Source organism: Ahaetulla prasina, chromosome 2 (assembly GCF_028640845.1).
Source record: "Ahaetulla prasina isolate Xishuangbanna chromosome 2, ASM2864084v1, whole genome shotgun sequence".
Classification (NCBI taxonomy): Eukaryota; Metazoa; Chordata; class Lepidosauria; order Squamata; family Colubridae; genus Ahaetulla; species Ahaetulla prasina.
Genome location: NC_080540.1, coordinates 173,687,699 through 173,701,599, shown reverse-complemented (window position 1 = coordinate 173,701,599; position 13,901 = coordinate 173,687,699). Strand labels below are relative to the sequence as shown.

General features: G+C 39.5%; 1 protein-coding gene across 5 annotated transcripts; it reads right to left on the bottom strand.

Annotated features, from left to right (window-relative positions):
• Nucleotides 1-2,326: 2,326 nt before the first annotated feature.
• LOC131192026 (RNA-binding protein 3-like) lies at nt 2,327-9,498 on the bottom strand. Of its 5 annotated transcripts, none has more exons than XR_009153627.1 (9): nt 9,361-9,494; nt 8,216-8,327; nt 8,023-8,129; nt 7,052-7,154; nt 6,842-6,950; nt 6,695-6,759; nt 3,962-4,066; nt 2,974-3,046; nt 2,327-2,799 (listed from the first exon to the last, which is right to left on the bottom strand). XR_009153627.1 is itself a non-coding variant. In XM_058170782.1 (7 exons), the coding sequence occupies exons 2-6, from the start codon at nt 8,316-8,318 to the stop codon at nt 6,696-6,698; spliced, it is 486 nt and encodes a 161-aa protein (XP_058026765.1). In that variant the 5' UTR covers nt 8,319-8,327; nt 9,361-9,498; the 3' UTR covers nt 5,722-6,338; nt 6,695. The 5 variants fall into 5 exon arrangements, 3 of the variants coding, with proteins under 3 accessions (XP_058026765.1, XP_058026763.1, XP_058026764.1); XR_009153626.1 differs by having other exon boundaries at nt 6,695-6,762; nt 9,361-9,493; XM_058170782.1 differs by lacking the exons at nt 2,327-2,799; nt 2,974-3,046; nt 3,962-4,066 and adding an exon at nt 5,722-6,338 and having other exon boundaries at nt 9,361-9,498.
• Nucleotides 9,499-13,901: the final 4,403 nt, after the last annotated feature.

Genomic DNA, 13,901 nt, shown 5'->3' with positions numbered 1-13,901 from the left:
GGTTGAAGACGGACTCAAAATCAACTCCCAACCTACTGCCAGTTTTTAGAAGACACTTTCTTCAAGCAGTGGTACAGAAAAAAGTATGCATCTTTCAAGAAGACCGTGATTCTTATGCAAGACAATGCTCCATCACATGCATCGACATACTCCATTGCAGGGCTAGCCAGTAAAGGCCTTAAAGATGAAAGAATAATGACATGGCTCCCTTTCTCACCTGACTTAAATCTTATTGAGAACTTGTGGGTCCTTCTTAAATGAGAGATTTACAGTGAAGGAAAACAGTAAACTACTCTGAACAGTGTCTGGGAGACTGTGATTGCTGCTGCACAAAAAGTTGACCGTCAACAGATCAAGAAACTGACAGACTCCATGAATGGAAGGCTTATGACTGCTATTGAAAAGGTGGCTATATTGGTCACTGATTTTTTTTATTGGAAATGTCAGAAATGTTTATTTTACATTTTGAGTTATTATTCTCATTTTAACAGATGCAAACAAGTGAGATGGGCAAATTTTCATTTACTGGTAGTTGCATAATGATTTTGCACACTAAGTTCCCCAATAATTGTGCACACAAAGCCAAAACCTCACTTTTACTTTCTTAAAATATTCAGGTTTGAGGTTTAACATTTTGGATTGATCGAGAGCACGGTAGCTGTTCAATAATAAAATTAATCCTCTAAAATACAATTTGCCTAATAATTGTGCAGTGTAGTCTGTTACAGTAGTCTGAACAAGGTTATATGTGGCGCACCTGGTCTGCAGGCCGCCAGTTTGACACCCCTAGTCTAGACCCACTCATGCATCCTCTCCTATGCATCCTTAATTAACCAGGAGGGGCATGTATCTAACACACAAAAGGCCTAACTTGCAGTTGAGAGGGCCGTGTCCACTTTCTCAGGTTCTGCAGGCTCAAACTCTTACCAGGTCACCTTGCAAAGTATAACACCCACTACTTCCATTCACTGTGCTATAAGGCTGGAGTCCAATGTAGGTCAAATGCGACTGTGCCAAATATGCATGTTCTTCACAGCAACCCTTTAGATATACTTTGATATTGCTCCCTCCAAGGAGGGACTAAATTATCCGAGACAGGATCGTTGGGTGACTATTAATAGATGCAATAAGGGTGGATAGTTACATTCCACCACTTACTTCCATAAGGTAGGCCTTAATAGTAGCTTTGCTCCATTCTGATTGTCTTTGCTCCTTGTCTCTTGCCAGCAATGCTTTAGGTGTCTCTTATCCTGCTTAGGTTCCCTCAATCCCATCAAATACCTAGGGAGCTTCGGGAAGCCTGTGCATCATTGGAGGGGCTGCTCAGGTGCAATCTGATTTAAAGGCTTCAATAGCAAGTTTTCTGAAATAACCCCAAGTTCCTTCTGAAATTCAATCGTTCCAGTAGTCACTTGGAGTGGGCTGATCCAATAGGCTTGATCTGCATGCAGAGGGGTACCCAAGAATTTGAGGTTAACCAGTGAATGATCTATCCATGGCAAGTGAGAAATCAACATTTCCCCCAAATTCAGAACACTCTGCCATTGCTCTGGCAGAAAATTCAGATAGGGTGTATTACCACTGCTGAGTTGGGCCCCAACTCTCATTTTCCTCTATCCATTACTATTGGAATCTTACAGCCTGCTCCCATTCCTTCAGACCCCTTTCCCCCTTCATAACAGTACATGTCCTGACCTGTGGCTCCCACCTCACACAATTCCCAAGGTCTTTGCTACCCAAAGCAGTTCTGCACAGACAACTTACTCAGTCTTCTACCGGTAATTATAATTCAATAGCAGGGTTCTCACTGGATTGCTGAGCACCCCACCACAAACTTCACCCAAAGTGAACTTTTCACCAGTCCACCAGCTGGTATCAGTCCCAATCAATCTTCTTGCAGTTTGTTTTCTTGACCAGTTTATAATCACTGCATACACATTTGTTTTACTGTCCTTCAGCTAAGACTCAAAATGGCTTCCACGTTTGTTTTACTGTCCTTCAGAGCACTCAAAATATCTCCCAGCATTGGAGGGGGCAAAAGAGGTACAGAGCCCTGGGGCAATCACCTACCTGCTCCAGTCCTCTGCCGACTGCAACAAACCTTTACCTCTAGATGGTCTGTTAGCTAGGTACCTCTCATCCACACCCTGGTCAGTGTTCCACTTAGCCTCCTTCTGTGGTATAGAGCTTTGTCAGTGTGATTTCCTACTTTGTGGGCACAGGTCCTGGCATCTATCTATCTATCTAGATATAGCAGCCAGTTTAACAGTCCTCTGATTGTGCCATTGATTACCTCACCGAAAGCAACTAGAATATATTCAGCCAGTAATTGTTCAATCAGTACACTTTTATTAGAAACTTTGCCATGTTGACAGTTTTGGAAATGGAAAATGTTTTAAGGGCTCAGAGAACATACTTTTTTAAAAAAACAATAACCCACCGTATACCAGTAATGTATGATCTAAGCAAAAGCATTAAGGATTCTCTTACTTTGATCTGACATTCTTCATAGTAAATTTTAGGCCAAGAATTACACAACTGTACTGCAGATTTGTACATCCATTTCCCCACTTTCTAAAACCACTACAGGATCAGATTCATCAATATACAAGTTCAGTAAGGTGGTTAAGATGTTTTCCAATTTTGTATGGATTCTTAGAACCATGTCGCCTAGTCAGAAAAAAAGTCCTTGTGGATGCATGTATTTCCAGCAATCTAATACAACCTAATGACAAGTCCTCTTGGTCTGTTATGATGACACTTCTTACAACAATCCTGATAGGTGTGAATTCCTGCAATCTGACAAAATGTAAGAACAATTAGCACACTGACCCAATACATACAAGCTGGTGAAAATTAAGTTTGCACCATCAACCGTTATACAGAAGTTATGTTTAAACCCCAAAATTAGATTCAATTTTTTTTATCTCCACCTCCCTTATTTGAGGAAAATATACAAATTATTAAACAAACCTGATTGGATAATCTTGGCTCCCCTCTTCTCTGGTTCACTGTTACGCTATTTCAGCAAATAGAAAAGAAAGTCCTGTAAAGAAAGGATGTACTAGTCAATCATATAACAGAGAAAAGAAACCTTTGATGATCATAGATTGATTTTGTGACAATTAAGGTAGAACAACGTCATATGTGGCTGGAACTAATATCTCCTAGTTCTGATTTTTTTTTCTTTTTAGAAACTGCTATGCCTGTTAGTACTTATACCATTGTAATATCAGAAAATAATGTTTCAAGCAGAAGGGGCTCTTAAGGATCATAGGGCTCTATCCATTATCTAGAATAACACAGAATAAAACATTGTGAACATTGCATCACGTTTAGATTTCAAAAAATAGATTGTACTATGAATAAATGTTGATAGCACTTTACAATCATAAAGATTCTTAGTATGTCCAAAGTATCATACACAACAGGGTAAATTTGCTTAAGTGATACTGGAAATTAACATTTGTTTTCTAGAGTCACTGTCATAATTTCTCATATAAGGCATTGATTGAACAACACAATCCTATTTTGCCTGTAAATACAAATGTTGAATACAAATTTACTCTTTTCAGATTTCTGTACTTTTCATCTATACAAGCTTTACAGGAAGCACACTTCATCCCACCCGAGGGAAGGCTAGCTCCAACCCTTGTGACATTCCAAAAACCTCTTAAAATGTAGCTTTTTTAAGCAGGCCTGATGAACCCCTGCCAATAGGATGCCTGTTTGCTGCATCATGTACAAGATTCTAATGCATTCCCTCATCACCTTTATTTATACTTGTTTTAAATGACATTTGTATAATGCTTTGTTTGATTATATGCCACCGGTGTATAAAATGGGCAGCCATATAAATTTAACTCATGAACAATTATAATCTCAGAGTACATATATTATGCGATGGTGGCCAATAGAGTAGGTGTATTATTTAGTATTACTCTGAAGAAAATCTACTTACTTTATAGTGTGGTTTTTAGACCCTTGGTGAGGCAGCAATCTTGTTGTTCAATACTTCAGAGGTCAATGGTTATTTTAGGCAGAATAACCACTATAATCTTCTTGCCTGCAAACAATAAGTATCACTTAAAAGAAGTTCATTCAAAATTTCAAAAATATAACAAATATCAGTGATTACAGTTCTAAACAAGATACTTCAGGCCTAGGTGACGCTGTTCACCAAGTCCTCAGAAGATTCCCCAAATTAACAAGATTTTTCTCCCATATTTAAGCCTTTTTCAAAATTATATGAAGTTATTTTAAGAAGTGGGAAGGCTTCCACACCCAAGCTAGACTTTATTAGGAAATATCAATCCAAGTAACAATCCAAGTTTTCATAAAACACAAGAGACTGGAAATGAACAGAGGGTGGCTGAATGGATCTGAATATTGTTTTAGCTGACTGCCTTCCTCCTTCTTGAAGTAGAATGTCAAGTTACAGGAGCAAGGCAGAACCTCCCCCCAGGATTAGAAAAAAAACAAACCCCAAACTTATCAAGTCCAAGTTCTGCTAGGGTCCAATGAGACCCCAGATTTGCCCAATAAATTTGCCAATAACAAAGATCTGTTTGCTGCAGCAACAAGAATGGAGCTCTATGGGAGAAAAGATGCAGACATGAGCAAAAGAGTTACCTCGAAATACAGGACTATTTCCACAAATGAACTAGCCAAGAGCAGCTTTCGTCTCACATGGATCGCACTGAAGGAGGACAACACACTTCGGGGTCTCCAAGGACACTGGCTTCCACATGCTAGCAGAGAATTCTCACAGTGTAAGAACAGGACAGACCTAACTACAGGTAAGGCCAGCTAAGCATCAGTCCAGCCTTAAAGCTGAACAGAAGCTTTAGGCCTTCCAAATGTCAAGTGTATTTCTCTACCAGCTCAAAGCCATTTATTTCTCAAACCACCAAGTAGGGCATTCCCTACTTTTGGAAGTGTTTGTACAAGCAAGGGAAGTTATTTTCCATGCCCTCCACTCTAGGAATACCAACATTAAAGTAAATTACAGTTAAAGCAAGTAGCAACCCATGAAGGTTACTCAGTGAACATATTTGAAAAATTTAGAAACATTACAAATTCAATTATCACCATACAGCTTACAAACTTAGCATCGTTTCTTCTATGGCAATATAGACTTGCAAACCAGAAATTATTAATCAATACTCATCAGTCAAATCTAAGTTAAATTCACTATTGAATGATACATGTTTAAAAACTGTTTTTGTGCCACTGTTATCGAGAAATCCTGCTGGGATTTTTGTTAGCACGTTCACAAAGTCATCACTGGGCTGCAAATTTTTATTTCAGCCACTATCCCTCCTAGAAGTAAAAATGATTTCCCCGAGTAGCATTGCAATGTTAAATCCTAACATTTTGAAACATTCTAGAACAAAAACTATATTGGCCATACTTGAGTCATATTTGATATTTACAATCTAATACTCATCTGATTATCAAGATACATTTAGACTCTTGTATAGAGATAATGGTTATGTTAAATCATGCTAGGACATTGCTTTAGTGAGAAACACAAGTATCTATAATTATCCCTCCCAATTTGTCAGATTTTTGCATTTGTATTTCATACTTTTTAAACTCCTGGCATACATGAAACCCTCATTACTCAGATACCACTTCAGGGCCTTATCTAAAATGCTTTTACTTACTAGCAACTAAACTAAACTAAAGATGTGTAGTGCAAACATTAGGAACAGAGAATTGTTTCAGATGGGATTTTAATGGGCTTCGTAAAGCCAAAACCTCAGTACAGGAAATTCCGTATCCACTTCAAATACAATTAATTGAAATTATGCATATTTCTTCCAGTAAAAAAATGGACAATATAAACAAACATTTTCAAGAACCTCTCAAAGCATTCGAGTTATAGGTTTACAGTAAAATAGCTTTTACTATGATCAATGTAGTTAATACCAATATCTTTAATAATACCAAGATTTTTTTGCCTTGTCACCCTTGCTTGTTATGCCAAGAGATGAACATCAAATGATTGTACTTTTTCAAAAGACTGGTCAGCTTCCAACAGGTTTATTTTGTAGGGCCCCATGTGTCAAGTTAAAAAAAACTGAAGATTGCAAAGGCAAGACAAATAAAACTGGATTTAAAAAATGCTTAAAAACCACTTAAAAAAAACCCCTTGAGTAAAGTCTAACAGGCCATCTTGTAGAGGAAGCTTTCAGGCTACATGTGATAAAAGCTATATAAGGGGAAGATCATGTAGGTAATTAAACAAGATTCAGCGAAGCTCCAAAAATCTTTATAAATACAGCCATTGGAAGGACGATCTCGAGTCAGGAAGGATTTTTACTCGGTGTGAGCTGAGGACAAGAAGCAGGTATAATCATAAAGGCACAAGTTTATGGACATGTTGCAGCAATTCATCACTCCTATACTTTTAGATTAGTGTTGCTATGAATCTCAGACCCTCCCCCAGTTAGCACTCAAGATAACTTCTCAATTAAAAAATTAACTCTTTAAGGTCGAACATGCACTCAAATTATTCATCAGTAATGTGACTGAAGGCCTGTAATCAATGGCATACATGGAAAAAACATGTTTGATTTTAACTCAGTAGTTGTAAGTTTCTGCCACTATCCAGTGTAAGTTGGAGCACTGAAAGCTTAAGGGCATTTTGATAGACAATTTTTTCACTCCCTTTCCTACGCCTACTTACCTCAGTTGTCATAGTTGTCTCTATAAGAACCTCCTGAGGAATATCGATCATTATAGCTTCCTTGACTTCTGAAAACAAGGGATAATATTTTACGCCTGTTTCTTATAGAATGGATTTGTAAAATAAAATGTGTACTACCATAATTACCTGCTGTAGTCACGGGAACTACTGTAGCCTCCACTTCGGCTATCGTAACGTCCACCATAGCTTCTGTCACCCCCGTAGCTTCTGTCTCCACCATAGCTTCTGTCTCCGCCTACAATAAAAAAGTTTCAATGGCAGCTGAATTGCAGAAACCCACCTCTTTCACCCTTAGTTCAATGTATCAAGTATTTATCATAAGTGTCTTGCTTTTACCTCGGGAATAGCCACGACCTCGTCCTCTGCCTCCAAAGTAGCCACCTCTGGATCCACGAGATTTTCCAGCATGATCAACTCTGATCTGGCGCCCATCTATAGACTGATAATGAACAAATACTTTAGATGTGATTAAGTCAGAGAATGAAACTGATTAATATGCATTCTTCTAGATGTAAAACCATTTTTTAAAAAACAGGATTTTAGTCAATGAATTGACTAAATGCTAAGTGACATTGTCAAATTAACGTAAACTAGACACCTTTAAAAGAATGGGGAACATTTAAAAAACCATGTCAGGAAAAAACATGCTTTTGGTAAGTGGTCTCAAATCAATGTTTGCCTTCTGGAGACTGTGTAGATAAGTCCTACACTTTTTCCCGGCAAGATTTTCAAAAATAGTTCGCCCTTGCTTGCTTCCTATGACTGAGAATGATTGGCCCAAGGTGCCTTGACTGACTTTGTGTTGACTGGCTTTGTTTCAACTCAATCCACTCTTCTTTCATAGATTTGTTCTTCAGTTCAACCCTCATTTGTTCCCTCATTGCAACTACTATCTTCAGCATCCTTAGTGTTAGTAGTATGCTGAATGTATTTCTTTCCTGATGAAAGGCAGGCAACAAAGTTATTTTGCAAGACGGACTTATTGCATGGAATAAGTGATCTTTGAAGGAAACTATATTTGTGTTTGTGAATATTGTCCAAATTGTATCAAAACTTACTTCCTTACTAATAGCCAAAATGATATGCATAGTACAGGTATCAGAGTCCAGTAAACTAGTCAATTAGATAAGAAAATATGAATGCTTCAATTGATTCATTAAAGGTAAAAAAATACCCAACATCAATAATTCCTGATTCTTTAAAAGCTAACCACCACAGTGCTAGTTTTTGTTTCCTGGGAACACCTCACTAATACATGTATATTTAGACTGTGGCCATAACCAATACAATTTTGAAACAAATCTCACCTCTCCATTCATTGCTCTCATGGCATCTGATGCATGATCAGGATTGGCAAAGGTAATAAAACCAAAGCCTCTTGATCGCTGTGTTTCTTTGTCTTTGATCACCACGACTGTGAGTACAGAAAAAAAAAGTCATTCATCTTCTTTGGTAATCCTCAACAGCAACTCATTCCCCTTTATCAGCCACACACATTACCTTCAGAAATAGGACCAAAAGAACTGAAATGCTGTTCAAGGCCTTGTTCATCAGTATCAAAGTTCAGCCCCCCAACAAATAGTTTTCCTTCTTCAGAAGACATGATGGTAGTCTAAACAATAAACAAAAAGAAAGAATGTGAATACTGTATAAGTAAGATAACCTTTGTCACTTTTTTCTGTGAACACACCGGCATACATTAAAAAAATGAAATTCTGATGTCTGCTCTCTATAGCTAGATCTACACACATATACTGCGTGTGTGTGCATATACATATCTACCTACACACATATATATCAAGATACACATGTATACACACACACATATATATTAATCACAGACATATAGTATACTATACAATATACTAGCCATATTTCCTTACAAGAGACGTAAACCAAACGACCGAGAGTCCACCAGGAGCATTAACAAAACCTGGTAAACTACTGAACTACCCTAGAGGACTTTCTCTTATTCTATACACCACGGCGTGGGTAATTCCGGCGAATCTAGCAATGGAGAATAGCTAGGCCTGAACCGAGCACATGGCTCCGAACGTCACACGGTTATCCGGCATTCCACGTGACCTTAACCGTTCCGCCAGCCCGCTAAGCGGAAGCTGCCCACTAGCCTGTTCCGCCCTCCTCGTCGTTTCAAAGTTTAACTTTACCCAGCGCCCCGTTTGGGTCCAGGATCCTTTACAAGAAGGACGCCTTAATCCACGCTCCGCCCGCCAGCCCCAATCTATTCGTTGCCCAGGAACAAAGCCGCAGAAGCCTTTGCGGCGGCTCGAGGAAAATAACGAAGGAGAGGAGACGGCCGTTTCTATCGCCGCGCTCCGAGCGCCATTTTGTTAACCCCGCGCGAGGGAACGTTTTGTTCCCTCGTGCCCCCATCCCCCCCACTCCATGCACTCCACCACGCACGCGCACCGCACGGCTACGTTATTTCCTTTGGCAGTTGGCGAGGCTTTCGTTCGGGGCGCGAGCTTTTTTTTGCTTTCCGAAAGCCCGCCGTGTCCGCACGGGCGTTCGCGAGCGCCTCCCGCTCCTCGAGCAGGAGGCCCTCATTTCCCCCTGTAAATAGGCTAAGCGCGATTCTTTTTCCCACCCCCACGGGGGCTAACGAAACTTTAGAGTTTACTTACAAGAAGTCGCCTGGGCTGGACCGTACTCAAAATGCGGCCAGGACACCGCCCGCGCGACGCTTATATTGGATCCCGCCCCCTATCGCGATCACGTGACCGCCACAGGCCCGTTCTATGGCTGTCGGGTGCTGCACCGAGGGTTAAAGCGGTTGGACCGCTGAGGGCGCTTTTTGCTACCGTTTCCTCTCGCCCCGGAAAAGAAGCTCCGGAGGCAGAATGCAACCGTATATAATACGGTTGACTCGTAGGTGGACCTTAAATGCCGACTGATGCACGCACGATCGCTAGCTTTTTTGATGTGACAGTGTCTTCTGGGAACTTTCCCATGTTACCTTGAGATACATGTACTTGTAAAGCTGTTTTTAATCCCGCCTTTTATTATTTCTATTTAAGTGGATCTGCTTTCGTTTTCGGTTCTGACTGCACGATTCCACGTGTGTAGCCAGAGGACGGGAACACGAAGAAGCAGGCAGATGTTTCCGAGGTCGAGTATGATCGTTATAACTAGAAGTGCAGAACTCCGGGCAACCACGAGATGGCGGCAGAGAGCTAGAGTTCTCCCGCACTTCAAAAGCTACCACTTCTTGTTGCTACCAGTTTTTTTTTACCTGCCTGAGATGACGGGCAGCCTATGAAACAGTTTGAGAAACTCATGCTCTCGTCTTTTCCCCGTTCGAGTAATGGGGATTTGTGGTCTTGCGTCGGTGTATTGTGACATAAAAGTTGCCCAGTTGTTAGGCAAGAGGAGAAGAAATGCCTGTTTGGCTACGAAAGGAAGAATGGTTGGAAAGAAAAACTTCTATCATATATGGTTCTTTTGGGGGCTTTGGTTTGTTCCTTTTTGCATGCCACCATTATTGAGTTGAGTGGTCTTATAAATCCAATAATAAGTATATTTTTTTCTGAAGATTTTTTAAAAAGAAGCTTTTGTCGGTCAGAGCTTAACAATTTAATTATGTGCATAATTGTGCCTATAATTATGTGCAAAGGATCACTCAGGAGATCCTTTGAAGGAGGGAGGGCAGGTTGACCAGTATGATGCTTTCTAAATACATTACAGTGAACGCTTCTCCATAATCACCTAGTCAGCGCAATTGGTGGTGTAGGGTTCCCTCATTGAATAGTGTAATGTCACTTCAATTCTCCTGTCCCCAATCTGTGAAAGAGCAGATAGGACCTAGAGATATCTTTTGTGTGTCTATGGAGATGCAAGTTTTGTCATTTCATTCTGAACTTTTTCCATTCTAGCAGACAAAATAACTTGAGGTTTACAAACATAGCTATCTCTAGCATGTACCGCAGTTGCTAGGGTAAGCACAAAATATTCCCATCACATCTTCTGTCCCGCCTGGGTTTGGTGTATATTTAAAGACAGGAAATGCTGCTGAGAGAATCATAATCTGCTCCTGCTTACTTACTAGGAAGCCTGAATATATTGCACCCCCAAATAACTGCTATTTGTGAATAGCAGACAAGATTCTAAAACATGAAGACATAAACAAGATAGCTAAAACATGAATGGTTGCAGGAATTGGATTTGTCCAATCTAGTGAAAAGAAAGATTAGGAGTGACATGATAGCAGCGTTCCAATATTTGAGGGGTTTCTACAAAAAAGGGGGTCGAACTTTTTTCCAAAGCACCAGAAGACAAGAGAAACAATGAATGGAAACTAATCAAGTAGAGAAGCAACCAAGAAATAAGGAGAAATTTCCTAACAGTGAGAACAATTAACCAATGGAACATCTTGTCTTCAGACGTTGTGGGTGCTCTATCACTGGAGGCTTTTAAGAAGAGACTGGACAGCTACTTGTTTCCTGCTTGAGCAGGTGGTTGGACTAGATTAGAAGATCTCCAAGGTCCCTTCCAACTCTGTTTTTCATTTGGAAAGGACAAGTCTGCAATCTGGAAATATTCCTTGATCCTCTGCTGTTACTGAATTTGCAGGTGATAGGAGTAGAAAAGAGTTATTTTGTGGGGCTATTATAACCAATACATCTATACTGCTGTATGCCCAGGGTTCAGAGCATCATACACAACCCTCCCACAGAAGATAGGGATAATAGGGATCTTGCCACTTTTGTCTGAATTAGAACAATGGCATAAAGGAGACCTGCAGCACACCCACTGCTGAAATTTACTGAGTGGAGAGAAATGATTGGAGGTGCGTGATCCCTTAGATATCCTGGCCTTATGCTATACAGTGGTTCATAGGTAATAACTAGCCCCTTGAATTATGTTCAAAAGCTGATTGCAATGTATACATAAAGGGAACATTTTAATTTTAATTTTTAATCTCTTTCCCAGAAAAAATCATCTCAATTTCAGATTTCCTCAAGGTCTAAGCTCACCTCCAGCATCTAAAGTTAATTCATGTCTTGCCCATGCCTGCTGAGATGTGAGCATACTGAATACATGTATAGTGCAACATAAACATTCGGTAAATGCCTGGATGCATAGGGATATTCACTCATGAAAGAAGTGGATGCAAATCCATACATGGAAATACATGGCACTCTTTTCTTAGCAGCTTTTCCCTTTTCCAAAATATCACAAGCAGTGAATGTTGCTTCTGAATATGCATGATGTGCAGGTGGTTTAGAGTAAAAAAAGCTGGATCCATTTTGATATTGACCATTACATAAACTCTTATTGATGTTTCAAATAGATATTTTCAGAAGTGCTCTGAAAGTAGTGAATCAAACTGATCCCTCTCCCTCCACCCCCAGCATTGTGTAATGAGGCTGGAAAAAAGGGGCAGAAACTTGTTGAGGTGGTTGTATGATATCTGGGGTGTATAGCTACTTTCCTTCCTTTGGGGGATTGAAGCCCACTTTCCCTGCTCATATTTTTATTGTAGTTTGCAAAGTGAAGCAAGAGAGTGTCAGAAGCTGAGAAGTAGTATGAAACAATTATTTTGAAAGGCAAAATTGTCATTGAATGACCAGCATCAAGTGTGTGAAAATATTCAGAAAATATTCTCAGGAACTGAAATGGAACATAACTATTGCTTTGTAGGTATAGCAGAAGTGGTAGGCTAGGAAGCGATTGAATCTTGATTCTATTTTCATATCTCTTTTACCCGTATTTAAAGTCAGGCTTGACAGTACCTGAGAAAAAAAGGCAGCTGTGCAGAACTACAGAATATTGTTATCCATGGTGCACAAAAAATGTTATCATCTTTCTCTCTGCAAGCTTGTATTTTCCAGTTGCTGGACTAAAACATTTTTCGCTCCCTGATATTATGAGCATTATACTGTGGGAGGGTAATTGTCAGGTTGAAAATTAAGAATGACACAAGATTCTTCCAAATGGAGTTCTTTATTGTTCCACACCTATAAGTAAAAATCTTGCCAGACTGGGCATTCTACTATCTGCATCTACAATATATTCTGTGAACTATTAGGGAGGGGCTTCACCCTCTTTCTCACACACATAGCATCTGGGCTGAATTAACTTACCCATCTGCAATGCACCCCCTCCCCCCTTTGGGAATCTTTGCTTACTGCAAACCATCACAGTAATGGAAGTTAAATTTCAATTCAGTATGCGTAGAGAAGCATGTTGTTATGAGCTAAACTACAATTGTTGTGGGAAGATAGTGGAAGAGGAATTGTATGCATGTTCCCCTGAAGGAAAAACCCTCAGATTAAACTTGGCTCCTGATAACTACATGGACATAACCACAGGATTTTCTTGGAAATTGACTGCCATCATTTTGAACAGAGAAATCTATAAAGTGATTAGGAAAGATTTTATGTCATACATATCTGTCTGAAGCATTTGTTTTTCAGCCTCTATTCCAAAGTTCTAACAGATTGTATAGATTGTTTTGTAATAGCATTTGTTTAGATTAAAGTTTTTACAGGTTATCCTCAACTTATGCCTACAATCGAGTCCAAAAGTTGCATTACTAAGCAAGACAATTGTTATGTGAGTTTTGCCCCACTTTATGTCCTTTTTTGCCACAGTTATTAAGTGAATCACTCAGTTGTTAAAGTTGTGACACAGTTGTTAAGTGACTCTCATTTCCCCATTGACTTTGCTTGTCAGAAAGACACAATAAGTGATTGCATGACCCCAAGGCACTGCAACCATCTTAAATATATGCCTGTTGGCAAGCATCCAAATTTTGATCATGTGATCATGGGGATACTGGAATGGTCATAAGTGAGAAAAAAGGTCATAAGTCACTTTTTTCAGGCTGTTGTAACTTTGAACGGTCATTAAACAACTGGTTGTAAGTAGAGGACTAACTGTATATTATTTTATTCAAAAGTCACATTTGTTTCATTATTTATTTGTTAAAATTAGATATATTGCTATACATGTTGGTCCTCAGAGTTTTAAGTTTTGTCATCTGCAGCCCAGCTGATTTTGGTTTCTATTCTGTGTCAAGTTGGAATAAAGATATTTGAAGCACAAACCCTTAGAGACTGAAAACGTGCCTAGAAAACAGCTTTGTCAGAAAAAAGCAGGACACCTTTGGGTATCTTTATCATGACCTCCTCTACCTGTACTTCCCCTCAGTTCCTGCAAGCAA

What these genes read in the sequence shown, in the direction of transcription:
- LOC131192026 (XM_058170780.1), bottom strand. Translation starts at nt 8,318, where the DNA reads ATGTCTTCTGAAGAAGGAAAACTATTTGTTGGGGGGCTGAACTTTGAT. An exon ending in TTTTGGTCCTATTTCTGAAG is followed by an intron (nt 8,130 to 8,215) that starts GTAATGTGTGTG and finishes CTGTACTCACAG; the next exon opens with TCGTGGTGATCAAAGACAAA. An exon ending in AGTTCCCGTGACTACAGCAG is followed by an intron (nt 6,763 to 6,841) that starts GTAATTATGGTA and finishes CCTTGTTTTCAG; the next exon opens with AAGTCAAGGAAGCTATAATG.